This window comes from Anguilla rostrata, chromosome 2, assembly GCF_018555375.3.
Source record: "Anguilla rostrata isolate EN2019 chromosome 2, ASM1855537v3, whole genome shotgun sequence".
Classification (NCBI taxonomy): Eukaryota; Metazoa; Chordata; class Actinopteri; order Anguilliformes; family Anguillidae; genus Anguilla; species Anguilla rostrata.
Window position 1 is genome coordinate 26,681,556 of NC_057934.1, and position 14,178 is coordinate 26,695,733.

Genomic DNA, 14,178 nt, shown 5'->3' on the forward strand with positions numbered 1-14,178 from the left:
TGGGGCCAGAACAGACAGGAGACGTGTTCTGGAAGTGCAGGCGCGAAGAGGGGGAGGTGCTAGGCGTCCTGAGGTAGCAGAACGGAGGGATCTGGCTGGCACGTAGGGCTGTTCCTTTCACACTATAGGACTTCGAATCGTAAATATCAAACATGTTTGATATTTACGATTCGAGATTGGGGAGACTCCGATCCAGTCTGTAACATTAAGATTATGTCTGTAAACCCCTCACACTACAGGATCATTTGGTCAGATAATCGGTTAGATTAACCTTGGATCGGGAACGCCCCCGCGATTATCAGGAAGAGCGAATCGGGCACAAAATCGGCCCAATTATCCTCTAGTGTGGGGCCAGAATTAAAGAGACAGTCAAGTTGGTGTATGTAAACTTTTGACCCACTGGAATTCTGATATTGTGAATTAAAGCTGAAATAAATCTGTCTCTAATCGATTGTTTTAAAATTACCCCTGATGTGAACAAAGTAGATGCCCTAATTGACTTGCCAAAGGATATTTATGGTAACACGAAATGTGCAGAGTTGTGAATAACTGAGTTTGAATATCTTTAGCGTAGGTGTATGCAACTTTTGGCCTCAATTGTATATGCTAACACTTTCTAAATTAACTCATATTATGAAAATGTCAGTCCAAAGCTGCAGATTGTATTCCTTTTGTGAGGAACAGGTATGAGTTATTGGTGGGAGGTTGTAAGAGGTATATTTTTGTGTTTTCTTTCCACAGGACCCCATCCATGACAAACTGGAACCTGTGGTGTTTTCTCTGAATGTGTCTCTGTATGAGCAGAAGGCCAAGGCACGGCGAAACCTGCAGAACCTGGACGCCTTCCCAATGCTGAGTGGGGCACAGAGCCTCAGTGAGAGAGCAGAGGTATGGTACACTTCCCGCAGTCCAGCATTAAACCATCCAGTGCTTTACCAGCACAAATGTAACAATTTTCCATAATGGATGGATGTTCACCCTTTGGTGTCATTATACTCAACAGTTTTAATATGAGCCTAAACTTTTGTTATATTGCTTCTTTCAGTGAAATGGTGTTGCATGCTGACAGCAGACTTTATACTGTGTCTTCAGGAGGTACACTTTAATTCCTGTGCACAAGCCCCCTAGTGGCCAGGATGTCCTGAGATTGTTCAACTCAGACATTCATTTCTTGTGCAACCAAAGTATGAGTGGAAATAACAAACTCTGTGGAAAAGCTTTATTAATAGATAATACACAAGAACTATGGTGTCACCATTGTCGCATATATCATCCATTTAACAAGCACCCACTCCCTGCAGATTCATTTGCAACTATACCCCTCAGACAATAGTGTCTATCTGGGAGTTCATTAAGATATTCTTTCATCGCCAAACATTCATGTTACGTCATGTCATATCAAGATACAGTCAACAATAGCCCGAAGGCATGCCCACACACTTGTGAAAAACACTGCTCACTGAATTGCAAAATAAACAAGGTATTTTTGTAGAATTATGCTACATCAGCCTACTATCAATATCTGCAACTAAATATGGAATAAATATACCATCTTACCATTGGTTTTACACAAAAAAGATGCCCCTTTCAAGATTAAGTGGTCATTTATTGTCTTGAACTATCCTTTTCAGAAATAAACACGCAAATAGAGTGTGAGGTAGGCATTTACGTCCGCCACTTTCTCTCAACAGCGTTATAACTCATTTCAGTTTGTTCTAGTTTCATTGATTTATCAGTAGAGGACAGTATAAGCACAGTGTGATGCATGTTTCATTTGAAATTTATAAGGATTGAGAGCCCTGCACTACAGCTTTAATTATTGCTTTAGCACAAAAAGCTGAGTAAATCTGGCACTCTGTTTTTAGAAATTCAGTTTGCATGCATTCAGTTTCAAAACAAGTACAGAACATCCAGGTTACTCAGGAAAAGGATTAGAATTTGGGTGTAATCAATTCTGTCTGTAGCCAGTCATCATCAATGTCTGTGAAAGATGAATGAAGATTCCAGTCGATAACTTGTAGCGTGAGCCACCTGTAGCAGACACACATACAGTATGTCTGTCTAACTCTAATGTTAGCAAACAAGGCATAAATGGTGAGTGCAGTCAGTTGTATTATCGATCCATTTGTCATGCACTTTTGTATCTAGTCAGGCAGATTTTATTGTCTATCTGTCAATTCCTAGAATGATATATGTTTAAATTATATAATGAGTAAGCCCAAATATACCATTCTAAATACAAGTTAGCCAGCTCACTAACCAGACCCACATTCAGCAGATTGTTAGAAAACCGCTAGCTATCTAGTTCTGCTATGATAATGTATGTATTCTGGCTAGATAATTCACTTATTTTCTTAAAGCCCAATTAGACGCAGGCAATTAAAAATAGCATTTTCGTAAATTATTGCTTTCATCAGTCACTGATTCAAGTTGGCCTCTTTGCACTTTGATGCAAAAACCCCTGTCTTGGTCGGTAAAACCACTAGAGCTGAAAAAAGAAATAACAAGGCATTCCCCTTCCCCAAAGGAGGGCTGAAACTGACACCCTAGATTGACTATTATGGTATTTTATAATCCAATAACTGAATAACTGTCCGCAACAAGTCAAACAACTGCTAATACTACAGTGATTGTATTGATATTGCTAAAATCCCCCTCTGATCTCTAAGCAATCAATCTACTCTTTGTATATAGGCTAGCAAAAGTCATTATTCATTATGCATGATTTCCATTGAACTGAAAGCATTTTCATGAGCATTTGAAAGCGACCATTTCTATGCATGTAAATAGAACATAAGACATGAAAAGTGCAGTTTTTCTAAAAAGCAGGCATGTGAAGTATGTCTTTATAGTCTAAAACTGTTTTTTTAAGTAGGTTAAAATTAGTTTCCTCTTGATTTTATAACTAAAACAAGATTTATTCCTCAAATAGAATCCTAACTTTGTCCGCAGATTAAAAAAAAAAAAAATTATCTATATGCAATTTAAAACTAAGCTTATCATCAAACCAGATCCCAAGGTATTTATAGCCAGATACCTTTTCAATGCATTTACCATCTAGAGTGGTGATTTTAAGTTCATCTATGGACTGAGAATGAGACCTTGAAAACAGTAGACACTTAGTATTGCCTGCATTAAGTACCAGCTGTAGATCAAAAAGAGCTGACTGAATATAATTAAAAGCATTCTGAAGTATTTGAAAGGCTTGGGCATGGCATGGCAATAAATAATTGCATCATTAGCCTATAAGTGGATATTACAATTTGAGTTGATTAAAGCATGTGAAATATTATTAATATAAATTGTAAATAACACAGGGCCCAGGGTGGAGCCTTGGGGGGTAAAGATGATTTTTGGCCATCAACAGATACACATTGGATTCTATTAGAAACGTAATTTGTAAACCAATTTACTGTTGCATACTCAAAACTAACATTCCTTAATTTATCAATTAAGATGGAATTGGCAACTGTATCAAAAGCCTTAGAAAGGTCAATAAAACGGGCAACAAAGTGTTTTTTTTTTATTGTCAAGCACTTTGACTATGTCATTAATTACTATAGAGGCTGCAGTAATTGTACTGTGACCAGACCTAAAACTAGACTGCACATTACTAAGTATACTGTTGTCAAGTAGGAACTGCTTGATCAGAGTATTAACCAGAGATTCTAAAATTTTGGAAAGAAAAGGGAGTTTTGAAATGGGTTGTTAACTATTCAGCTCAGACGGGTCACCACTTTTAAACAAGGGGAGCACATATGCTGCCTTCCAGCCATTGGGAAGAGTGTGAGTCAAGAGTCAGATTAATAATATGAATGAGGGGATCAGCAGTAAGAGGTGCAGCGAGCTTCAGAAGCCTTGGCACTAACAGATCAGGACCGGCTGTTTTTTTAGGATCTATATTTCTTAATGCTTCAAGAACATGAGCAGAAGAAATAGGACTAAAGGCTCAGTTACAACTGAAGGTGGTGAAACTTCAGGCCTAGTAAATCCTGATGACCCCATATTTTGATTGTTGAAAATATGACCCGCAGATATAAAGTGTTTCTTAAAAAGACAGTGACGACGAACAAACAATATCGTCCTTGTTAGTTGCTGGCTGAGTATCCAACATAATTTTCTGAGGAAGAGAAGAGGAGGCGTTTGTAGCAGCTAATGATTTTACGGTCTTCACACCCTATTTGCGGGATGGTTGGCAACCCTAAATGAAACCAGGAACTAAAACCGTGATTCAACGTTGCCAACAATTGCGAAATTGGACACTGAAAAAGGGAGGGGACGTAACAACAATTAAAAATCGAACAAATAATGTTGCTGTTTTAACTGCGTCACCTCTATCCAGAAAGTAATCCGTTACCATATTAATCCATTCGTTCTTGTTGCTGGCACTAACTAAATTCAGCTCGGCAATTTGGAGGAGAGCTTTAGCCACATTACCAGCATTGTCACTCATGATAGAATCTCCCGAGACACTCATAATCACTTGTAAAAAACGTTGACTAGATTTGTAAACAACACAGGGTATTTCCTGACTACTTATGCAGGAATGTCATGCGGAATGGTCATTAATATGGATGTTCCGCCCATTGTCCTGCCCCCTCGCAACAAGCAGACAGAGTGAGAGATAGAGAGAAAGAGAGTTTAATTATTTAAATTTTTCTTATGTTTACCGATCAAATACGAGTTTGATATTAAGGTATTAGAAAGTATACATGTTTAAGAAGTCATTTCTGCAAAAAAAGTGAATTTTGGTGAAAATTTTTTTAAAAAATTAAAACGCGATTTTCTGGAGAATCACCTCATGTGACTTACGCCTGGGTTCAGTGGCTCCTGTCACATATATCCTGCACGTACACCTTGGTAACAGTAGATACCACTACAGTTGAGGCCAAAAGTTTACATACACCTAGGCTAAAGACATTCAAACTCAATTTTGCACAACTCCACACATTTCATGTTACCATAGATTTCCTGTGTTAAGTCAATTAGGGTATCTACTTTATTTCCATAAGAGGTCATTTAAAAATAATAGCTAAAACAGATTTATTTCAGCTTTTATGTACTATCAGATTTTCAGTGGGTCAAAAGTTTACATACACTTTGTTAGTATTTGGTGGCAATTGGTGGCATGGCCTTTTAATTGCTTAACTTGAATCAAACGCTTGGGGTAGTCTTCCACAAGCTTCTCACAATACTTTGCCAGGATCTTTGACCATTCCTGCTGACAGAACTGGTGTAACTTGGACATGCTTTTTCGGTTCAGTCAACAAATTTTCTATTGGATTCAGGTCAGGGCTTTGTTGATGGCCACTGCAATACTTTCACTTTGTTGTCTTTAAGCCATTTTCATTTTGTTACAACTTTGGAGGTATGCTTAGGATCATTTTCCTGCTGGAAGACCCAGTTGCGACCAAGTTTTAACTTTAGCTGATGTCTTGAGGTGTTGCTTCAGTATTTCTAGATAATCCTCCTTCTTCATGATGTCATCTATTTTTTGAAGTGCACCAGTCCCTTTTCCAGCAAAACACCCCCACAACATGATGCCGCCACCCCCATGCTTCACAGTTGGGATGATGTTCTTCGGGTTAAAAGCCTCATCCCTTTTCCTCCATAAATAGCTGATCATTATGGCCAAACAGTTCAATTTTTGTTTCATCTGACCAGAGAACACTCCTCCAAAAGGCTAGGTCTTCATCCTGGAGATCACCTGCAAACTTCATTCTGGATTTTTAATGCCAGTTTTAGAGTAGGGGCTTATTCCTTGCGTACCTTGGTATCTGTTGCCTCCAATTCCTTCTCCAGTTCCTTTCTTGCTGTTTTGGAGTTCAGTTGAACCTTTCGGACCAAAGTTCGTTCAGCCCTGATATTTAATTTATGCCTCCTTCCTGAACAATGCAGTGTGTGTAGTCCCAAGATTTTTATATTTGACTACAATTATTTGTACAGATGCTCGTGGTACCTTCAGTTGTTTGTAAATTGGTCCTAAGGAGGAACCGGACTTGTGGAGGTCCACAGTTTTTTTTTCATGAGGTCTTGGCTGAGTTGCTTGGATTTTCCCTTGGTATCAAGGGCAAAAAGGCAGTTGCTCTAAAGGTAGGCAGTTAAATACAGCCACAGGTGCCAATTAACTCACAGTTAACTCCTAATTATGACAATTGACCGACAGAAGCTTCTAAAAAGTCATTACATCAATTTCTGGAATCTTCCAGACTGTTTAAAGAGACAGTCAACTTGGTGTATGTAAACGTTTGACCCACTGGAATTCTGATATAGTGAATTCAAGCTGGGGGCGACAAAGCTCAAGGGGTAAAAGCAGTTGTCTGGCAGTCGGAGGGTTGCCAGTTCGATCCCCCGCCCTGGGCGTGTCAAAGTGTCCCTGAGCAAGACACCTAACCCCTAATTGCTCCCAACGAGCTGATTGGTACCTTGCATGGCAGCCTTTCACCATTGGTGTGTGAGTGTGTGAGTGTGCGTGTGAATGAGAGGCATCAATTGTAAAGCGCTTTGGATAAAAGCGCTATATAAATGCAGCCCATTTACCAAATAAATCTGTCTCTAATCGAATGTTTTAAAATTACCTCTGATGTGAACAAAGTAGATGCCCTAATTGACTTGCCCTAAGAAATGTATGGTAACATGTGCGGAGTTGTGAAAAACTGAGTTTGAATATCTTCAGCCAAGGTGCATGTAAACTTTTTGCCTCAACTGTATATAGTAAACTAATGGACAGAATGAGATGACATTAGACAAGAGTAATTGAATTTTCAATTTCAAGATCATCTTTTTTACTACTTTAAATTTTTTCATGAAACAAGAACAAATGATCAATTATTTATTACAAATAATTGATCATTTGTTCTTGTTTCATGAAAAAAATTATTTAGATGATCTTTTGTAATAGCATAGCAAATCTAGATGCTATGCTGAACATGGGTCTGACTAACTGCTGTAGTTTAAGAGATATGCTGTATTTTTTACTTTAAAATAATGTAAAATAACTTTGTGAAGGCATATATATGATGCAATGTCAATCTCAGTCTTTACGCACTTTCGCTGAATTCGTGCACCTTTTCCCTGTATTTGTTATTCTATGTGTTTGGGATGTTTCTGGGTGTGGCGATCTTTTCTGTGCAGGGAGGGGTGGGTGTGGCTACAGAACCTGCGGTTTGGGATCAGATTATAGCAAAGTGTTTGTTGCTAGTTAGCTGCTGAAATGGCAGATGCCAAGAAGCCTTGATACAGTGAAGCAAAAAGACAAGTTGACAGGGCTTGTTCAAAAACCTTGCTTTTGCTCAATGCCGTTACCAAGGGGATGAAAAGCAACATGGAGTTGGCATGTTACTTTTAGTTAGTTATGTTAGGCAGCTAGATGCCTGAGCTTGAGTAGCTTTAGTATCAATTTAAGTTCTCCCATCAAGATGTCCTCCCCCCTATGGTAACTGCTGTTACTATTTATAGATGCAACCTAGCTAGCTAGGTAATTCACCTACATTTATTTCAATCAGGGAAACTGAATTCAATACAGCATGCTTGCTATCTAGCTACGTATAGCCAATTTCACTAACAATGCAAACAAAGTTTCTAGTCAATGGCTTGTATTCATAAGTTTTTTCATTGAATTATAGAAAATTATTCTAAATTAGTATTTGCTAAACTTTCAACATATTTTTATTTTAAACTCTATACCTCAGAAATATAGCACTATAAATTTAGATTACATTACATTTTATTTGTCAGATGCTTTTATCCAAAGCGACGCACAATAATTGGATTCTGACGGTCGTTAGAACAACTACAGAACACAGGTCAGATAAGATAGCTGTAATTTGCATAAAGTACCAGTTCTGCATAGCCATGATCATAAACATATTATGTTGTATTTGAGCAAAGAAAGAAGCTAATATTTGGATAGGCTACAGATAACTTCATGAAAAAGTCATTCACAAGTGTATTAGCTAGACCCATGGGTGAGATTACGGGGGGGGGGGGGGGGGGGGGGGGGTGGGGGTGGGGGGGATGGGGGGACAGGGGGGGCAGGGGGGGGGCTCCCCCTGACTTATAAAGAAAATAATGAATATATCTACATAACTATTTTTAAAAATAATAATTAAAAAATGTAATTACACCTATGAAGTTGGCCTTGAAGTTCATATTTACCTTCTTTAATTAACCAAAGTTGTTGTTGCACAATGTTCTCAGCTGAAGAGATAACATTTTAGCTATTTAAAATGGCCAAATGGGTTAACACATTAACAAATTATTTTACAAAGAGGACAAGATCAACTAAACAGAACAAAAATGAAGAATTTCTTTAGGATGAAGCGTCCCTCACAGACACAGGCAACATTTCTCTGTGAGAAGTTGGCATTAATGCAGAGATGAAACCTTCACAGCCTCGGCAGGCCGCTGAGAGGCAGACAATGCAGCAGTCCAACCTGCAGAGTGAGATCCAATTCTTAGTGTAGGAAACTGCTTGAAATTGAGGTATGAATCTGCGTGTCTGCGTGTCTGCATGTGTGTTTGTGCGTGTGCATGCATTGAAGCGGGCGTCCTCCCCCCACCCCCTCACTAGATAAAATATGTGGCTTTCTTTTAGTTAAGTCAGTCTTTGGCCAACTTAACTAGAAGCTTGTCACTAGTTGGAAGTGAGTCCTCCATCTACGCATTGCCTAGACATTTTATATCTGGTCTTTTGGAATACCCTGCTGTCTTTTGGTTTTGGAATTTCAGTCTTGCATTACTTACATTACTTTGGGACAAACACACTGTGGTTTCGTTGTTTTTTCACTCCTTTCTTGTGTGACTGTGAACATTTCAATGTCTACAACTTTTGTTTTGTTATGAATTGTACATTTTGATTAAGGTTGTTCCAACAGTTTTGTCTGCCTATCAATGAATTTGGTGATTTCAGTGATAATTGATATTTTTTGATAATAATTGCCAAATTAAATCAAATAAATATATTTTACATGTTGTATAAGTGAGGTGGCTTAACTATTGATACACTAGTGTTTGGTTTTGTGAGTGCAGAATGTCAAATGAGGGTGTTAACGGGTAAAACTGCTGGGCTCAGAAAATTAAACCTATTTCACATAATCCTCACAATTGCTGACAATTAAACATGGATAGATAATATAGCTGGCTGCATTCACCGTTTCTGCCTCGCTTGGTAACGTTAGAGAGTTGCTGTGTGTGTGACTACTGCAGGTGGCTCAGGTCACAGGTTATCAACTGGAATCTTCATTCATTGGCATTTTTCACAGAGATTGTACTCACTTTTGACTTCTGAACTCATTTTGAAACAGAATTTCTACAAACTGAATTTTTTCAAATTGAATTAATTTTTTTTTATTTGAGATATTATAAAAACGGAACTGATGGAAATAGGCAGGATTTTTTGTACTATTAGAATTCTGGGAAGCTACATTTTTCAGATGTTTATTCAAAACTAAAAATGTTTAAGTGAATAAATTCAAATGTATTGAATTCAAAATCTAAAACTTTTTGATCCATATTAAGTCTAGTGTCAGTGCCCAAATAGTCACTTGAAACATTGGAAAAATTTGGAGGAAGACTGCAAATGTTGACATCTTGTACCAAAAGGTTAGTAGCATCTTCAAGCATTGTTGAAAGATGGAATTCTCAGTGTAGAAAGACAACTGAGTATGGCAATCTGAGAAGAGCAAGTTCCCTGCCATACTCCCAAAACACTTATTTATCCGCCTTCATTGTGCGATACATACATTAAACAACTGGACATGGAAGAAGAAACCTCATACCCTGTGAAGTGTTGCAATGCCAGTGTTGCAACTGCTTTCATCAGGGCTGGGGAGAAGCCAACACCAGCTGCCAGGACCACCTCCTCTGGCCTGCTTGCAAGCAATGTTCGTCTTCACTGGGCGGAGGGGCTTACACCGGCTGATCCCACTGCAGATGGTGTCTGGGATGATTTTCAGGATCTGGTCGTGGCACCACCGGTAGCGCACCTCCCCCAGGGCTTTCGAACAGCAGCTGAGGATGTCCAAGGTTCCTCTTTTGAGGCACAGCGGGCATGCTGGTGACTCCACCTTTCCCCAGCAGAACAGGTTGGATGGGCTAGGTAGAATGTCATAGACAGCCTGGATCAAGAACTTGATACGCTGAGGCTCAGCTTTCCTAAGCTCGGCCCATGAGACCTTGCGCTCGACCGCTTGCACCAGACTTAGTGCGCGGTCCTCTGCACTTGACTTCAGCAGACTTCACCAACATGTTCATGGCAAGCACAAAAAGAATCACTGAAATGGTGCAACCAGTGATGATTCCCTTCTCAAGCTTGTGCCACTCCGACGTTGTAGATCCGGAAGAGACTCTGGAAGAGACTGAAGCTGTTTTAGTAGTCCAGTATGAGGTCCATGAACTTGTCTGGGATGTAATGCTGGTTTAGTGCCACCTCCACCAGCTTGTGGGGTATGGAACCATAGGTGTTTACGAGGTCCAACCACAGAATGACCAGGTCCCCCTTGTTCTCCCGGGCTTCCCTGATCAGCTGTGTGCTCCAGACACCCCGGTAGCTTTGGAATCCCTCCTTCCTGCACCGAGGTGTCAGTGTAGGAGTTCCTCAGGAGGTAGTCAGTCAGGCGTCTGGCAAAGTTCATCACCCAAACTGAAGACAAGATTGAAGGCAGTCATCGAGTACAAGGATTTTCAGCCAAGTACTAAATATGATGATTTTATTTATGATTATGTTAATTTGTCTGATTACATTTGGTCCTGTAAAATAGGGAACAGTTATTTATGGTGCTAACATCTTGTATTAAGGCTACAGAAACGCAGCTTTCAATGTTACAAAAACAACAATAAAGCCAAAAATGTCAAAAGCAATGATAAGAACATGAGGCAAAAGTGCCTCATGATGGGCTTGTGCTTAATATCGTAAACTAGGAGTGTAAGCCATGTCTCACAAGATGCTGGCTTTGCTGCATATTTAAGAAGACATAGGTCTATTCTAAAATAAATAAATATAAAATATTAAGTCAATGTTCTGTTTAATTAAATGACGATAAAAATGCTGGCTGGCTTGCCTACAGTAATAAGTCTATAAATTGTGTCATCTCCTCCACTGTAACAGAGTAGGCTATACAAGTCTAAAAAAAGATGTCTAAGCAACATTATGTTTAATGCGCCAGAGTAGTGTTATAGACAATTTGCCCCATATAATGATGTTTGTTCATTCGTTTGTACACACATTTAACAGGATTTTAACAAATCTTTAGCATTTTTAATATATATTTTCTTCTCATTTATTCATTGTAGGCAGGGACGGACATTAGGCAACTCTAGTCGACTTCCCAGGGTGGCAAAAGACGTGGGGTGGCAAATTGACAGCACTAGGACTCCTGACCTGCTGCAAAGAACAATGACAGAAAGCTTGTCACTGGTTAAAACCCATGAACGGTATCAGAACTTGAATAGAAATTGTCCTCTCAAAACAGTGCTTTTTCCACGGCCCACAGTTTTTTTTCTGATGGGCAAACATGACGTGTCAGGTGAACGTGGTCATTTTGCCCCCTTTGTACTGTGTAATGGCTGCCACAGGTTTTAGACTTAATGCTATGTTAGCTAGTGAAATTAGACACACACACCAACTTCAGAAATGAACGCGAGGCTTCTTGAAGCTGCCGTCACATGCTGAAATGTAATTTAATGTTTCAGTTTGAAAAGTAAGTGAATGAAAGTCTTACGTAGGCATAGGTCTATTTAATTTATTTGCAATTATCTACCACACTTCCTTTCATTTAGACAGCTCTGGCTGTGTATGATTTGCTAGTTAAGTTTGCTTTCTCTTTTGAGGTGAAAATATGCCCCTCTAATTTCATGATCTACAGCTCCAAAACAAAATTAAAAAACAACAATATTTATTTTTGTCAATTTTGACGTGTTATGTGATCCCGCAAATGGCAGCGCTTTATATCTAATCCTGTTTTGGTGAGCGATTCATCTCCACTTTATAGCAGAGTGGGTGTGTGCAGTTATCGAAGATAATTCAATCCTAAATTAACTAATCAAATAATAATTCACATTCATGAAGCGCAAATTTTATTAATGAGTTAATTTTATAAAATACACATCAACGTATCCTGGATTGTTTAAGCAACATAGCCTGTGAACCTGGGCCATGGGCAGCTCTGTGGACATAATATTGATAAAACAAGCCATGGCAAAGATACTTCCCCTAAGGGAAGTTATGCCAATCAGATGGCTCGAAGTGCAGTAAGTACAAAAATGAGGATTGCCCAAAATCACATATTTGAATTTTAAGGAATCCTGGGCTATATTTTCTAATTGGTGTAAGAAGTCTGTTAATATGTTAAATAAATTTGATATGTGCCATAGTTTCTGAGAAAGTTGCACTTTAATTTTTTATCCTGAGTGGCGTCAGTGTGTCATGCACATACATGTTGAAACTGATTTACGATAGATGTTGGTTTTGCTTTACGGTAGATGATGTGGTTTCATCATGTTAAACACTTATTTTGTCTATGTAGTCAGGTCAATAGGAAAGAGTAGAGAAACCTTTTTCAGCCAATCTGATAATATATTCAGTATAACCCTGTCCTGTTTTCAGGTGCGTCACATGTGTGCTGCTTGCCTTTGTTCCTGAAAATACTAACAATCACCAGTGCCATTGACTGTGCCCATGTGCTGTGCAACATTAATTCTGCAAAATAGAGCCCTTTGAGAAAAGCTATCTTTTTCTTCTGACGATTTCAATAAACAGAATAAAATGTAATAGAATCTTCAGAAACTTCAAAAGGCGAATCCAAACAATGACTTTAATCACAAAAGGATAACAAAAAGAAGGCAACCAAAACAAGGCCATGCAGGGCTACTGACAAAAACAAAAACTTCCTCAAAAGGGTAAACAGCAAAAATTCCAAAAGACCAAAAAACATGGAAACAGAACTCGGGCGGGGCAGAAACAGGCAGGAGCGTGGGCAGAAACACACAGGCAGAAACACATAGGCAGAAACACAAGGAACCAGCACCCGAGTCAGGGAAACAGAGAACTTAAATAGGCAGAGAAACTAATCAGACACAGGTGAGAACAATTCACAATAACACCAGACAGGGAAGGGATATCGAGACGCAAACAGAAACAATGATTGAATAATAGGAAGCAATAATACAATTAAACAGGGAAAAGGAACATAACTACAAACTGAAGTGCCACCATCAGGCAGCCCAAAAGGAAACACATAAACAGAAACACAGAACCATGACAATAGTGTCACCTATTGGATAGATTAATTGTTAATCAAGCCAGATTGTATTACAAAGGGCAACAACACTGTAAACAGCATGTGTGGTATTAGGCACAGCTATTTTGGAAGGTACCCAGGCGTCAAAAATGAGCGTACTGTACATTTCACAAAAGGATTATCCAAGATAATATATGACCACTCAGTCTTGAAAGGGACATTTCTACATGTAAAACCAATGTTAAAGTAATAATCTCGAAGATTTTCATTAAAATAAATGTCTGTTAAGTCACTATCTATCGCCAAATTAGGTAAAACAATGGTGATTAAGCGTATTATTATATTAATTTATACTATTATTATAATAATAATTTATGATTAAAGAACTGGGTGTCTGTGGCAACATTCCTGGGAAAAAATCACGAGCGGCGCATAGTTAGTGACGTGTTTCCATCACCCATCAGTGGTTGGTCCGCCAGAGAGGGTAGGCGGAGCTAACGCAACAGGCTTGCTCTTAAACTCACTTGTGTGTGAGCGGCATACTGTGTCTGCCAGCGTTACAATAACAGAGAAGGGGGGGGGGGGGGGGGTTATGGAACCCTAAAGGTTTTTGTGTAACATGAGAGGTCATATTATTTGTTGATGTAGATTTCGTATTACATTTGATGACAATGTAACGTTACTAAATTACATAGCTATTTGCACAGCTAACGCTAGCTACCGGACCATGTCAAGAAAAGCAACATTAGTTTAGACAACGTTGCGTCCATCTCTCATATCAGGTAACGTTGTGTTAGCTAGCTAGCTAATGTAAATAACACAATCTAATGTCAGCTAACAATTATAAAAAACGTTAGGTAACGCCACCGACCGGTACCCACCTCGCAAACTGTCTCTCGAATGTAATATGCTACCTTGTTGCAACGTTGCAGTGTAGCTA

General features: G+C 39.0%; 1 protein-coding gene across 4 annotated transcripts in view; it reads left to right on the forward strand.

The window, feature by feature from the left end:
* The window catches only part of LOC135247694 (integrin alpha-3-like), a 118,747-nt gene that overhangs the window by 53,388 nt on the left and 51,181 nt on the right, over positions 1-14,178 (forward strand). For all 4 annotated transcript variants that reach the window (XR_010328271.1, XM_064321443.1, XM_064321442.1 and 1 more), the window contains one exon: positions 742-888. Coding sequence is in view for 3 of the 4 variants with exons in the window: in XM_064321443.1 (XP_064177513.1) it covers positions 742-888 (147 nt within the window). In the remaining variant the exon portion in view is untranslated. The remainder of the gene's footprint in view (positions 1-741; positions 889-14,178) is intronic.